Consider the following 14,170-nt stretch of genomic DNA (forward strand, 5'->3'; position numbering starts at 1 on the left):
ACGAATCTTTTTAGTGAACTGATTCTACAGATTCAGTTCACCTAAAAGAACTGGAATGCACATCACTAATTAGGACCCCCGTAGTTGTCCCAGGTGCCTTATTGAAATCCCCAAATATTCGCCACTGATACAATACAGTACTATTTGCATATAACGGCCTATAACGTGTTCAGAAACATAATTCAAATTGACATGGCTGGTGAGTATGAATGTCCATTCAAATGTCCCAAAAACCACCATGGGCCCCACATATTCTGATTAATTAAATAACGAACATTTTTGACTTGACTCCCGCTTTAAATAATAATTAATCATCATTTACAAAAATAAACAAGCTCTTCTCAATAAGAAAGATTTCACCAGCACATATTAGTTTACAATTATTAGTATCATATTTAAGGGAAAAGCCCATATAAACAAAAATTTTGAGACAATCAGTGGCACCAGTCTCAACGTTGATATAATGTAGAGAAGATATCATATAGCAGGACTGTGCTGTGAGTTTTAAATATTATACATACACATAAAAAGAAACCACTATATACAGTATAATGTGTAAGTATTGCATGTTCTACAAGTATTTACACAGTAAATCAATTTTGGGAGTGAAAAGTACAAAGATGCAAAATATTCACAAATTTGTATATTTATAATAACTTACATTATCTTCAGAGGTCTACAGGTAAAATAATAATTCAATTTCCTGTCTCATGTTAATGTGCGGAAGAAATGGGAAGAGTTTGCCGTCTCTTTCTGAGCAGGTTGCCTAGTTGTCGTCGACCACCATTGCTTTGAGAAGATTGCATCAGTTGGCTGGAATAAAAACAATAACACATTGAGCAGAGCTGAGATGAGCATTCGGGGGGAGCAGTCAGAAGGTTGGTTGCATGGCATGTTGGAGCAGCCATGCATCATCATGCACCATATGGCACGGGCAAGCTGTTTAAAAAAATGTTTGGGCTCACCTATTTTGATGACTGGATCTGCCTCTCGTCAGTGACAGGAACTTGAATTTCCGGTGCTTGTTGGGTCTATATGTTAGGTCACCCTTTTTACAGAAAGAGACAAGAAAGACATGTAGAAAAAAGTACAAAATATGAATGATAAAGCTTATGTGAGTATAGTATTACCTTTTCGCGTATTTATCAACAATTACAATTTTGTTATTATTAATATCAGGGATATTAGCAGAAGCAATTAAATAAAGACTTATTATTTTTATTAATAATATAATGATCAACATCACACTACTACTCTACTATATTACTACTATGACTATAATAATAATGATAATCATAATAAGATAACAATTAACAATAATAATGATGATAATAATAAGCCATGAGAGACAATGTTTTTTTAATCCCAAATTATATTATAAAGTACTGGCTATAACAACTTATTTTGTTTACTTGTTTTATTATTATAGTACTTATTGGGTTGATTGTAATTCAGTAGATTTTTACCTGAAGTTCCTTGTCCAGCAGATTCAATGTGCTCACTTGCTGCCCTCTGGAGCCCAGGTTTAACTTTCCTGTTTCGGGGGGACAAAATGGTCACTCACATGAAACACTACAACGTTCTGCTGTCCCACAATATTTCACTCAAATCTAAAAACTCACGTATGTGACTTGATGATATGGTTGTGTCTGAGGATGACCTCTGCCGAAAATGTCCATCAAGAAAGTCTTTGAGCTCTTGGTCCTTGTTGGAAGGCTGCTCGGGCCTGGCACCATGGAAATATAAAGGCTGGTCTAATGAATGATCGCTGCCAAAATCCTGACAAGCAAAGGAAGTCGTAAGTAAACAGTACAACATCGATGTGAATAAAATAAAATCAAGCAGTTTGCGTATTGCTTACCTGAGCCATGTCCACATGGTAGCCATCTTTGACAAGCTGCTGTTTGGCGATGTCCTCCCACTTTTTGCACACTTCCTCCAAGTACCTGAGTCCGGGACTCAGAGCCACAAACGCCTCAGCACGATCCTGAAGCACAACACAAGGCAGGAAGGTTAGAAAGGAAAACACAAGCTCATTGTTGGATATCGTTTAACAGTTTAAATTTAGCTTGTGAACTCGTCCATCTGTCTGGGGAAATTGTCATGTGCCCTTTTGAATTTGTATTTTTTCTATGATTGTGTGTGTATAAAATTAAAATGTGCTTGGATGCAGGCAAAATTATTAATGAAACCTTGGTTGGATTTAATTGCTCTTTCCAAAAACTAAATGACATTTTGGTACTTAGTGTTTCTCTGACCTCCTGACAAGGAGTGTGCTAGACTATATTCAACCTGTTTAACCTGATTGAGAGCACCACTTCTCATTTTTTTCCCCCAACATCTCCATGTACTTTCTTTGGTGTTTTAACTTGGCAAAAAAACAAGACCTAATTAAACATAATTAGAGTTAGTAAAGTATGTTGCGCGGCGTCGCTAATCAAAAGCTCGGGCGCTCCTCTTTGAACTCGACGATCGTAAAGTGAAGAAATGCTGACAGACAATAAAGTTACACTTACAGCAAGAGGAAAATGTGGATTTTTGTTTCTCCTCTGCAGCTATAAGCGTTTCTAGATCTCAAATAAATGTAGGCCAGTAGAGTGACTGTCTTTTACTTGTCATTCTAAATTCTACAGCGGCCTTGGCTAGCTTGGCTGGACAGTGACAGAAAATGGACGAATAGATAGATGTGTTAGTAAATAAAATATCAAGATTCAGGAGGGACTACGGAGCCTGCCGGCGTGAAGTCATGTAGGCAGACTGGTTTGTGATCCCTTGCAGCATCCCTTCACTTTTATCTTTACGAGGGGGGGAACTAGACTCAGCATGTTTCTGGCGGATTTATGTCATCTTCGGACTGCTGCTGGCATCCTTTAACAGCCTCTATCCAAAAAATGTGCAGAAACTCCTCCAAAGCCTTAAATTCAGTTCTGAACTTTAACCCCCAACCTTGACGCAAAGCCAAGCTCCCCTCCGATCTTACCTGCATTGGCTGCATCCTGCTTCTGGAAGGCAGAGTTTCTTTTTTGATGTCTAATATCTGCCTGAGTGAACTTGATGGTCTGAGGGTCTCACATGTGCCAAAACTCTCAGACCTCAGCAAGGGATTTCTGTATCGAGAGACTGCATGAAGACGTCGATCATCTGTGTGTGACTCAGATGACCGCCGGGACTCGGTTCTCTGGAGGGCTTGTTTCAATTTTGGATTAAAGGTGACAGATCCCTGAATTCTGCTGAGACGTGGCGGCCGGGAGATAGCAGCCGGTGGCGGACAAGGAGGCAACGAAGCAGATCCGAGTGATAAGAACGGACCAAAGTTGTCATTCCCTGATGCAAAAGAGTCCATCTCTGCCATTTCTGTGGACAATGACGAGGTGAGACAAAAAGTGTCAGTGCTGGCTGTCTCCACTCCAGAATCCACCGATTCCGCTCGCACATTTCTCTCCATGCCCGAAGAAGAAGGTGAAGAACATGTGAGGGAATCATTCGGAATATCTTCCAGCAGCTCCGTGTCTGGTTCTTGCTCAGCAACCCAGGCCTCCAATCGGTTCCCAAAACTTCGGTAAAGATTCATCCTCCCGTTGCTTTGGTGCACCGCAATCCAACTGCAAGAAGGTTTAAGAAAGTCGTCTTGAGGTGACTTGCTTAAGTAGAATTCGAAACATGCTACCTAGGTCCGCCCCCGCACCTTCGTCACCACACCTTCGCCCGTCCTACCTCACCTGCTCTCACTCTCCTCTCACAGGAAAATAATGACCGCTGGAGCTAATCTCCAAACTTATTACAAGCATGGTTATCAAAATGTAAAATCAAAATGTAACTGTGTCAAAATGTAACTAAAAAAAAAATAAAAATCAAAGCTCCTCAGTCATTCGGAAATGCTACACGGAAAGAATTTAAATGACTGACAGTGTGTGATTACTGTTACAGTGTATTTTTTTTCTTCCCTTGGACGGAACATTTTCTTTGAGAAATTAACAGACTCAGATTTAATTTGCATGCTGCCTAAAACATATTTTGTGGCGGCATAGTTTTTTTCTTTTCCTTAGCCCGGGGAGAAAATGTGTGGAATTTTGCAAAAGTATTTATCTTAGGTTGTCACTGTGACTCATTTGCATTCTAATTATTGCTTAGATTGAAACTGTATTTCACAACAGTGACAATGTCTGCGACGGTTGGAATGTGTAGAATGGACATTCCTATGTGCTGATATGATCTTAGCTCTCGACATCAAACACACGCACGCATGCTTGCACGCACACACAGGCCTGTAGATTTGCACAATGCGAGTTATTGTTTTACTGAACTAGAATATTTTTATCTCCATTCACTTATTAATGTAAATAAAAGATTTAACGGAAGATTATGGTTTCATAGTGCCCCTCACCTCCTTGTATAGGTTGAGAAACTGACATTATGAACGACTTTATTTATCTATTTATGGATGTATTTAGATGTTATTTATTGATGTATGTATATTTAAATTTTTTATGTAATTATTTTTATCGATTATTAATTTATCATCCACCCTATTTATTTATTTATTTATTTATTTATGAGTTTCCATAAGTTTCCAAGCCTGCGTAATACTCTGTGCCCCCCAACATTTGCCATTTCTACCACTAGAGGTCACTGTTCTGCATTAATTAATACTATCTCGCGTTAAGCCTTAATAGTAAAAGCATGATATGTAGCTTGCAATAGACACAACAAAATAAAAAAATATGAAAATAATAGTTTTAAATGTCTCTATTTGAATGGGTGAGTTTCAGGCTCGTCACTCGGCTGCTGTTTTGTGGCTACTAGCAACCAAGCAAGGCAATACCTGAGCAACCAGTCAACACCAGTGCAGGTGACCCAGTGGTGAAGAGCACCAATATGGAGACAGAATTGAGCACGGGTCTTTTGGAGCAAGATCCACATTATATACCAGGGTGAGTACATCACAAGAATTACAATCAGGGGATTTTTTTTTTTTTAAAGTGGTGCTGTGTGTTTTTAGCTACTCAGGTTATCGTCCACAGCTAAAGTTTAAAATGGGCAAGTCATACGGTCAGCTGGTGGCTGAACTGCGGAGCCCGGTCCTGCACTCGGGTTCCGACGGGACCCTCGGAAGCATCCCTGAGAGACACGCTGGGCGAATCATGCCCGGTTACACTGGTAGATACAAAATTCATGACATTCTACATTTATATTTAATATTAATATACATTGCTTTGTCCTCATTTAATCTACTTTCTGTTGGAATTAGAAAAAAAATATGCTTAAAGTACAAATTTGACTATAACTTACCTTTTTAACTGTAGGCACTTGGAGGTCAAAGGTCACCTCAAACCTGACGTGCAGCCTTTGTGAAAGTGGTCTGAGGCTGAGCACAGTTTGTTTTGCTGCTCCGACAGCTTTTCTGTTAAAAAGACATGCGATGCTTTACAATCATTTCCAAGTAGATTGATTGTACAAGTTGAACAGTGAAAATCTGATTGTCAACTTGTCAACTGAGCTTCCTAAATTGGAGTGATTTATTCTACACAATGACATATGAATGGAATTTTTTTTTTTTAACCTTACACTCACCTGTTTCTCGCCTGTAGGTTTTGTTCCCAAAAGGCAGCACTACATTGCCTGCAGCTTCGCGGAAACATGCCAGAGAGCATTTTCTGACTTTTACCGGGAGACATATGCAAATATTCAACGGGCGTCGGCAGATTCATCACTCGCTGTCAACTCCTCGCACCCGCAGTTGGAGGTTAAAACTTTAATTTCTCTCAGTTCTTTGACTGACTACATGACAAAATACACGGTTACACCTAATGAGATTCGAGACGAGAATTTTGACAGTTTTACGAAGCAAACGGTTTCACGTTACTGTGGAAAGCAAGAACAATAGTGAACATTCAATTCATACACTGAGAAAAAAAAAGTCAATTGAAATTATTGGATTCAAAAAGAAAAAGAAATTATAAAATTGTGTACCATTCAGGTTACAATCTTTGTCAAGACAGATTCCCTTTTTGTGTTTGATTAGCGTGTACCTAATGAAGTGTCCGGTGAGTCTGTATTTAGCGCGAGACATGCTTGAATCAGTTCCCCCCCCCTTCATGCTGAATTATAAATGGAGGTGCTCAGTTTCAGGTCAGTGTAATGTCATCCACCTTGCTGAAAGTGAAGGCCACAAAAATAGCAACATTATCTCAGGCATAAATCCCAATATTTAAAAAAAAAAAAAAAAAAAGTCATATTTTGATAAGGCATGTTGTTCATTTTTAGGTCCGGAGGCCCACGGTGCCCCTAACCGCCATTTCAGACCAATTGGTGTCCTACAAACCCTTAAAAAGCTTCACCCCCATCCCTAAACCACATTTGCTGGACGATGGACACCCCTACAAGTACTACATGTCAGGTACAACATTTCTAAAAATGGTCATCCTTGAAAATGATTAACCCCCCACCCCACACACACAATTTTTGGTTGGCATATTTTTGAAGGCTTCACAGGACATGTGCCGAAATCCCGCTTCCTCATTGGGAAAGGTTACCCCATGACCACTAACGAGGCCCTTGTCCAGTTCGGAAGGGAGCAGAGTGGCGGCGAATGCCCGCTGCCATCCATTTGTGCAATCTATCCATCATGCCACAGGGGGGTGGCATCATCATTCACGGGTCACATACCAGGTTTGTATCACGGATTATCTTTCGCCGTGTCCAAAGTCTATTAACCCGTATCAACCATCCCACAGGGTACAAATTCATGTACGGGCACACCTTTGGCCAGCTTTCCAAGAAAGCTTTGGAGAAACGTGCCAGCAAGAAACCCCATCCCCCAAAATATTGTGAAGAAAACAGATTTGAATAACAAGATGAGAAATCTATATATGCTACTGTTTTATTGATTTGATTGTCTTTGGACATTAAAGGACGTCATCATATCTCCATTCCATAGATTATTGCAGGCTATTGCGCAAGTCTCCATTTGTATATTTATGTAACTTCTTTGAATAGCAGTTTATCAAAACAAGACAATATGGCTTACTACTTTTTATATACCAGAGGATTTCACACACATAGATTATCAGACCGTTTCCACCCACCTTTAGAATTTATCTACAAAAACATACAGTATCAGATTAGGCCATCTTCTTTTACTGTCATACTAAATTTAAGTTTGCAATATCATGCAAATATGGAAGAAAAACATGCACAGGTTTCTCTTAAACAGTAACAAATATGTGTAAAAGCGAGTTACGAGGACTATTACGGCAACACTTAACACCAATATAAACAATAGTTTCATCAGACGATTGCCCTGCTACGACGAGGAATCAAGTTGTTACATAAATGTCTGACTGAAATGTACCTAAAGTACATTTGTTAGCATTAGCATCGGCGCTTCCATTGAGTGTATTCCGAAACTGGCCAACTGTAACTAATTTTGATTAGCACATCCGTTCAAAGCAACTGAAGCGTATCAAATGAATTATTCAACTGTTGTGACAAAAACATATTAATAAAGTATTCCAAAAAAATAGGCCCGCATTAATAATTCATTCATTTTTAGCATGAGCATGTTCTCTTCTTTTTCACGTTGTTTATATTGATTTTGGCTCATTCAAAAAGAACCTGACATAAACAAGAGATTAGATGACTGAGCTGTCTAAACAAGGAAATGGTTGACAGAAAAAAAGCAACTCTGAATCATAGTGAAAGCGTCTTAGTTGACATTAGTGTCATCACTTCCACTGACACATGATTGTGACTAACCTTGCCTGGTGAGTAGTATGTCCTAAAGCCACATGATAGAGAAAATGACAGTTTTTTAAATCCTGAAAATACTTGAATTCATGTCATGAGGTTTATCAGTCTACTTTCAAAAGATATGACATAAAAATGGAATGAATTTTTTAATAACTGGGGCTTAGCTTGGATTTAAGTGCAGCCAATGTTTGCTGAGTGAGGCTGCCAAAGCTGTTAATCTTGTTATTCGTGTTCTCTGTGATTAGTGCGGCAGAGTGTTGTGTTCTTAACTGTAGACTGCACATCAGTTTTCTGTTTCCTTTTATGGAAAACGTCTTTCAGACTGACTGCCTCAAAGCTTCAATGACCTGATGGATTGAGTCAAGAGTCCAAGGTGTGATCTGTCCAGATGGAGCCACTGCGATGGACGATGGGACCTGGAAAAATGACAAAAGGGAGAAAAATAGATCAGGAAGGAACATAATTTAAAAAAGAAAAAACAGTAGGAGCTTTATGTGTGAAAAGAAATGACACAATTTGGATAGCAGTTCTAAAGAATGCCACTAGATGGCAATGTCACTACTCACCCACCTTTTTATTCCTTTGTCATTATGTCTGGATTCAAAACCAATTTCAATTTGAAGTTCTATCACTTCATCTAAGCTACCACTGTATCTCCATCCAAGGTCTTACCCTTTGACTTGACTCTGAGAAGTTGTCTGCAGCCTTCTGGAAGCTCCAAAAAGTTTGGCCCAGCGCAGGCCACCCGGGCCGGGTCTCTCAACCTGAGCACCATCAGTGGTTTCATTGTCTTTCATTTTCCCGCCATCCAGACTAACTAAGGGTCCACCATCAAGGGAAATCTGGCTGGAGCCAGTCTCTTCCACCTCACCTTCTCCAGAGTTCCTCCATTCTGGATCAGAAGCTAAAAGCACCTGTCTCCTGTTAAACTGCATCACTTCACATGTCTTCACTTTAAAAGATGCATTCTGAGAATTATCTTCGGTCTGGTGGCCTGAGAATCCTGCGAAGAGCGGAGTAAGGGAAACGCATGCTTGTCCGTTTTGAAACAACCTGGGCTCCAGCAATAAGTCGAGGTCAAAGGGCAAGACGGAAAGAGGCTGCAGGAGAAGCAGAAGCTCCTGAAATAAAGGCCGACATCGACCCAGTGACATGGACAGGAAGCCCCAACCGTGGTAGTGGGAAGTCACCACATCTGTGCAGACAAGGAGAACTAACTCACCAAAATGATATGTCGGGCTTTGATATTGAAATTTTTTTGATCATCTTGAACAAATATAACGTCGAACATTGAACGCAGACTCACTTCTTTGACTGTAGAGGTGACTGAGCCAGAATTCCAAAGCTCTCAAGCTGAAAAATGTTGAAGGGGCTTTGTTAGTGTGCATCTCAAGCATTAGAATAAAAAAAAAAAAAGATATACAAACTAACTTCAGCAAGCCCATGATGAAGGCCTTCAGCCTCATACTGTGGCTGTTAAGCTGTGGACACTTGATGATTTTGCAGACCAGGCTGTAGAGAACCTTGGTGGGTGGACCTATTGCACCAAGGTGAATAAAAAAAAAAAAATAGTAAGATTAAAAAAAAAAAAAATCTCATTCTAAGTCATACTTACCAGCTTTGGTAGAGACTTCCACTACGGTCCAGGAAGAGTTACGACGCTGACCAATGACAAGGTCTAATTTGTGATCTCTGAGGCCATCTTCTAGAATATTCTGGATGGCTGGACACAGGTGATCCAGAACCAGACTGGCCATCATGGCACTCAGATAGCTGTTACCTAAACGCATCTGTGATGCAAACAAAATGAACCAGAAATAATTGTTCTGAACTCGTGTTTCCACACGGCATGTTGCGTAAAAGGAAAGACTGTAACAGCTCAACTTTCCATCGCTCGCGGCATGCGCTAGGATTCCTCAACTCGACAAGTTAAAATGAATCTTTGACGTCTATATCCGTCAATGGTAGTGAATGAGTTGAAAAGCAAACTATTTGAAACTATATCCAACCAGGTATCGCACTCCATCTGACCTCATCTGCTTCAAGATGTGATTAATCAGCAATCGAGTCCACACAATCGATTAATCAGCAATCAGGAAACCTCCAAAAACTTATTTCATTCGTGTGTTTGAATGCAAACCTCAGATCTACCTTTTCTTCTGGATCTCTGCTGTTGCCAAAATGAGCTATGATGAGGTCCACAGCCCTGCTTACAGACCTTAGCAAACCTGCACACAAAGATCAATATGCTGAATCTTTGACCTTTGACCTAAAATCACATATACTCGTGTAGAAATACTCGAGTAAAGCACAGATCCTAGTTTCCACCCCACTAACTGGGTCATCATATAAAAGTGAGAATTGCTCTTCTCCTCTACAGCACACTGGCTCATCCCCGCAAATGTCACGGTGAATTCTTTATGCATGCCGACGGCGCCTGCAGGGGGCCGCGTCGTACCGGCGCATCGCAGACACCGCAAACCTCCGCCGATTCGCTAGCCTCTGATTTCAATCATTAAGGATTGGAAGTGGCTCTAAAAGAAAAACGATGATGCAGGTCATAAATCATTAGTGCCGTTTGCGCTGCATCATTCCTGCGCTCCCACATAGGCCGGCGAGCAGATGGCTCAACCAATCACGGCAGGGAGAGTTAAAAATAGGTCATGTGTGAGAGGAAGCCCCTTAAGGGCATTGAGGGAGCCGCTGAAGCAAAGTGCTTTTGCCCTGCTCCTCTTCACTCGAGCTTCTCGTAGGACAGATAAGCAAAATAAAAAATTCCCGCTAATTTTGACTCCATTTCAATCCATGTCACATTTTGGTATGGTCTCACCTCTTCTCTGGAGATGACTGATGGACAGAGACTCATAAGAAGTGTCAGGCGAGAGATCCGTCGGGGCCCTGTCGCTCAGGAGCAGAGGTTCGTCACGTTGGGTTTGCAGATGTTGCCGAGCAGGATCAGCGAATGAGAGCAGGGAACCCAAAGATGAAAGAGGGCCCATGGAGGAGAAGGTAGCTGTGAAACTAAAGCCTTGAGCTTGAGGGCTCTGTGGGAGAGGCGTTGCTTGATAAGGGTTGTTGGTTTGGGCGATGGAATCAGAGAAGATGGACTCAAAGAAGTTCTGGTCGTGGGACCGAGCGGGACTTTGGTGATTCTCCTTGGGGGTTGTGAGGCTTATGAGATCCTGGTAGGTTGGAATTCGCATAAACTTGGGCTGACAGTGACCTGGAAACAATTCTGGACCAGTTTGTGGGCTGGTTCTGTTCTGATTGAGCTTTGAGTCAGTCTGAGTGATTGTTTTGGAGGTTCTTGGACTACGGTGGCCCTGAAAGTATATATTTCTGCGGTTGATGCCGCCTGGGCTCGGAGTACAAGTGGAACAAGTGTCAGAGCTGGAACACGCCTCCATGAAGATAGACGAATTTGCTGATGACAGCTTTGGATTCGGCTTGAAGCCCAGCTGGGACTTGTTGGTTTTTTGTTTTATATATTGTTCAACCAGACAACCCAGTTGCTGGGCCTTGGTGGAACCATTGTCACCGGGACCAAGCACCATGGGCTGGATTGGTAGAGATGTTGGCCTCTGTGGTTTGATGGAGCACATCAAACTTGTACCTGAATAAAAGCAACAAAAACACAAATTCTTGTCAGCATTTTTTTTCATAGACTCCAAAAATTTCAAAACTATTCTTACATTGTTCCTGGTTTGAGGACGAATGTTCCTGGGTGCTTGTCTGATTTGTGACCTGGCACGAACAGCTATGGTTGAAACAAAGAAAACACGGCAAGTTCTGGAAGTGCTTTTTCACCCCGGAGGAGGATTTCTCGTTGGAAGTGCTGGCAAGCTGAAAATCCGGGTCTAGAGAATCTTCTCTCCGTTGATCCTGAGAAGGAAGGTCAAGGTCAAGGTCATGGATGAAAATCTTATCTATGATTTTACACTAGATAGAGATAATGAAGAACCCTTACTTCAATTGCCGTATGTTCTTGTCCGCTTGTCTTCGGCCCGACAAAGTGGATCTCGGGGCTGCTGACGCTTTCATCCTCAAGACAGCCAGCAAAGTTGGACCAGGTTGCGTTGGGTGAAAGATCACAAGTCACGAGTTTGTAGTATGTCTGATTAGTCCCGGTGACCAGTGCGGCTTGGGTAGCCAGGTCGGACACCTCGAGAGAAGATCGATGCTCGTATGGGGGACGGTTTGAGTCGAGATCTTGAGTTGACCAGCGAGATGTAAAAAGCTCCTCTTCCAGGGGACTGGCATCGCGCTCGTTCGGAAGAGGTCGGAGGTTGAGGAATATGGAACCCTCGGGGGATGGAGATGGGCGAACCGCCGGGCCGCTGAGGTCGTGAGGCACGGCGGGGTTGTTGCTGTGGTTGTACATGGTGCCGAAGTTCACCAGGACCCCATCGGAGCTCCCGCAAGATGAGTCACTGGCACAGCTATTGCGGAACATCTCTGAGGGAGACTCGTGTTTGTTGTGAGCTTGAAGTAAGTCGTCATGGCCCCAGTCCACGTTCCTGTGGGTCGCCTCATCTTCATCATCATCAGTGCTGTTGTGCCAGTTGGAAGTCCCGTGCAACACAAAAGATGAATCCTCAAGGTATTTGTGAAGGTTGTCCCCATCGCTGTCCTCGTCGTCCTCATCCAGGTCCGGATTGGGAAGGAACGAGTTATGCGAGTGCAGACTTCCTCGTGCTCGTTCCTTTTTAGTTTCTTCTGGCGATGAGGCGGAGATGCAATCGCTGGTGGCATCCTCTTCCTCCTCCTCGCCTCGATCCTCGTTGAGGCTACCAAAACTGTTGGAAAACTGCTTCTGATGAATAGCGATGGGATGCTCCTGGTTGATCTTGTCTTGCTCCGGGAGGGACGCCGCCCGGGGCAGACCCGAGAAACCGGGCCTCCTGGCTGAGCCGCACAGGGCCTGGACGGGAAGTTGCCAGGCGGGAAGTGGAAGCAGCGGGAAATGGCACGCAATCAGCGTGTCCCCCGAGACACTGGATGCGCCAATCATACTGGTGAACTTTGATCTGTCATATCCAATCTCCTCATGTTGTGGAAATAAAATCCTGCAAGTAGAGAACACAGACTTATTGATCATGTATGACAAATAAATTGTATTTTCTTTTTTTTTTTTTTACAATTAATAGTGAAAGTGAAAAGTTGCTTGCGGCATTTTCCTTCGGCCTTTTCCTCGCTGCGCACTTGACTTGTGATGATTCAGAGAAACAATGAGATGCACTCTGCTGCAAAAAGCATTTTGAGTGTGCAACATGAGAAGCAGTGCAGGGAGTTTCCTCTTCGGAGAAACAAACACAGCAGCCCAATAAAGTAGGAAGGCACTAGAAATGATTATCATGCTAAATGCTATGCTTTGTTGTGCTCATTACCTTGAATGATTTTTTTTTTTTTGTTCTAAGCTTGATCTAATCCTAGTGGTTCTGTCTTCCACTTTTCTCAGCCCGTCTAAGTAGGTCAGCAGCACTGCAGACAAGCACTGCCGGCATTGCTATGAGGAAAAGCGTGTTCACGCACACGTTCAAACACTGAGTTTACACGCGATAAAAGAACATGTTATGTTGTGCTTTGAAAACTGACACAAATCAATGTTTGCCCCACAAGAAGATTTCACACGGTAAAGCTATATAGGAAAAATGCTTCATAATCAGAGGTGTTTTCATATTAAGAAATCATTTTTATTCAAGTGAATATTATAAAAATATCAACCCATTAGGCAAAATGTAATCTGTGTAATTTAATTGTATTTTATTTTCAGTATATTTTATTGTTTTAATATTACTTGGGTTGTATGAAATTTTTCTACAAACCATCTGTATCCAGATAAAAAAAATTTTTTCAGTGTGTGTCACCCACACAACACAGTTTAAATGACACTCTAATTTGAACCTCTGCTCTGCATCAACTATAAATCCGTATTGGAAAACTGGGTTAATCTGCTGCTTTGGTGGCAAAATTCACAACAACAAAAATAATCTGTTATTCGTTTTTCGAGAAGCGCGAGGAGCAAATATGACATCAGATCACAGAAGAAATATGGATTTCGGTACACTAATTTGCAAATAAATAAATAGATAATAAATGGAGCAAATATGTGTGACCTCCTCCTGTAAAGTGATCATTTTGAAGATTTATAACCCAAAGTATTGAGGCTATTGTTACATTAACTGGAAGCAATTCCACATCTTCTCGTGAAGACTCGTTTGTATTAATCTGTGGGAATTCTAATAATGCACCTTACAAATGTTCCATTCTAGATCATCATGCATGCAGGATAGGTTCTTCCACACCAAACTCACCCAGGACAAATATGTGACCCTTGATTGACTAATCACTGTCTAAATATTCTTATTTAAGAGTGTCTGATCAATTTTGGAGAAATGTATGCCTGTGGTGGTGCCATGCA

General features: G+C 41.7%; 3 protein-coding genes and 1 long non-coding RNA gene across 5 annotated transcripts in view; 1 reads left to right on the plus strand and 3 right to left on the minus strand.

Annotated features, from left to right (window-relative positions):
- Positions 1-14,170, minus strand: part of LOC119131897 — a 23,724-nt gene continuing 9,554 nt past the window's right edge. The window contains exons 2-3 of the long non-coding RNA XR_005099731.1: positions 4,106-4,116; positions 1-283 (exon numbers count right to left, since the gene is read on the minus strand). This is a non-coding gene — a long non-coding RNA (uncharacterized LOC119131897). The remainder of the gene's footprint in view (positions 284-4,105; positions 4,117-14,170) is intronic.
- On the minus strand, positions 370-3,645 carry si:dkey-106l3.7. The gene is made up of 6 exons (XM_037266612.1): positions 2,981-3,645; positions 1,862-1,987; positions 1,623-1,779; positions 1,467-1,534; positions 966-1,048; positions 370-813 (listed from the first exon to the last, which is right to left on the minus strand). Exons 1-6 carry the CDS (start codon positions 3,569-3,571, stop codon positions 714-716), a joined length of 1,125 nt encoding a protein of 374 aa, XP_037122507.1. The 5' UTR covers positions 3,572-3,645; the 3' UTR covers positions 370-713.
- Positions 5,503-6,867, plus strand: fam166b (family with sequence similarity 166 member B). Its single transcript, XM_037266661.1, has 4 exons — positions 5,503-5,743; positions 6,265-6,397; positions 6,484-6,669; positions 6,735-6,867. Exons 1-4 carry the CDS (start codon positions 5,540-5,542, stop codon positions 6,848-6,850), a joined length of 639 nt encoding a protein of 212 aa, XP_037122556.1. The 5' UTR covers positions 5,503-5,539; the 3' UTR covers positions 6,851-6,867.
- LOC119131804 (iporin) overlaps positions 7,075-14,170 on the minus strand; it is a 7,390-nt gene continuing 294 nt past the window's right edge. The window contains exons 2-11 of one of the 2 annotated variants that reach the window (XM_037266526.1): positions 11,717-12,815; positions 11,557-11,631; positions 11,442-11,493; positions 10,580-11,362; positions 9,901-9,977; positions 9,365-9,539; positions 9,181-9,286; positions 9,056-9,102; positions 8,422-8,944; positions 7,075-8,165 (exon numbers count right to left, since the gene is read on the minus strand). In XM_037266526.1, the coding sequence (XP_037122421.1) occupies positions 8,081-8,165; positions 8,422-8,944; positions 9,056-9,102; positions 9,181-9,286; positions 9,365-9,539; positions 9,901-9,977; positions 10,580-11,362; positions 11,442-11,493; positions 11,557-11,631; positions 11,717-12,815 (3,022 nt within the window). In that variant the 3' untranslated portion in view covers positions 7,075-8,080. Of the gene's footprint in view, positions 8,166-8,421; positions 8,945-9,055; positions 9,103-9,180; positions 9,287-9,364; positions 9,540-9,900; positions 9,978-10,579; positions 11,363-11,441; positions 11,632-11,716; positions 12,816-14,170 lie in introns of both variants that reach the window. The other variant, XM_037266525.1, reaches the window with a different exon arrangement.

Source organism: Syngnathus acus, chromosome 12 (assembly GCF_901709675.1).
Source record: "Syngnathus acus chromosome 12, fSynAcu1.2, whole genome shotgun sequence".
In the NCBI taxonomy this organism is placed as follows: domain Eukaryota; kingdom Metazoa; phylum Chordata; class Actinopteri; order Syngnathiformes; family Syngnathidae; genus Syngnathus; species Syngnathus acus.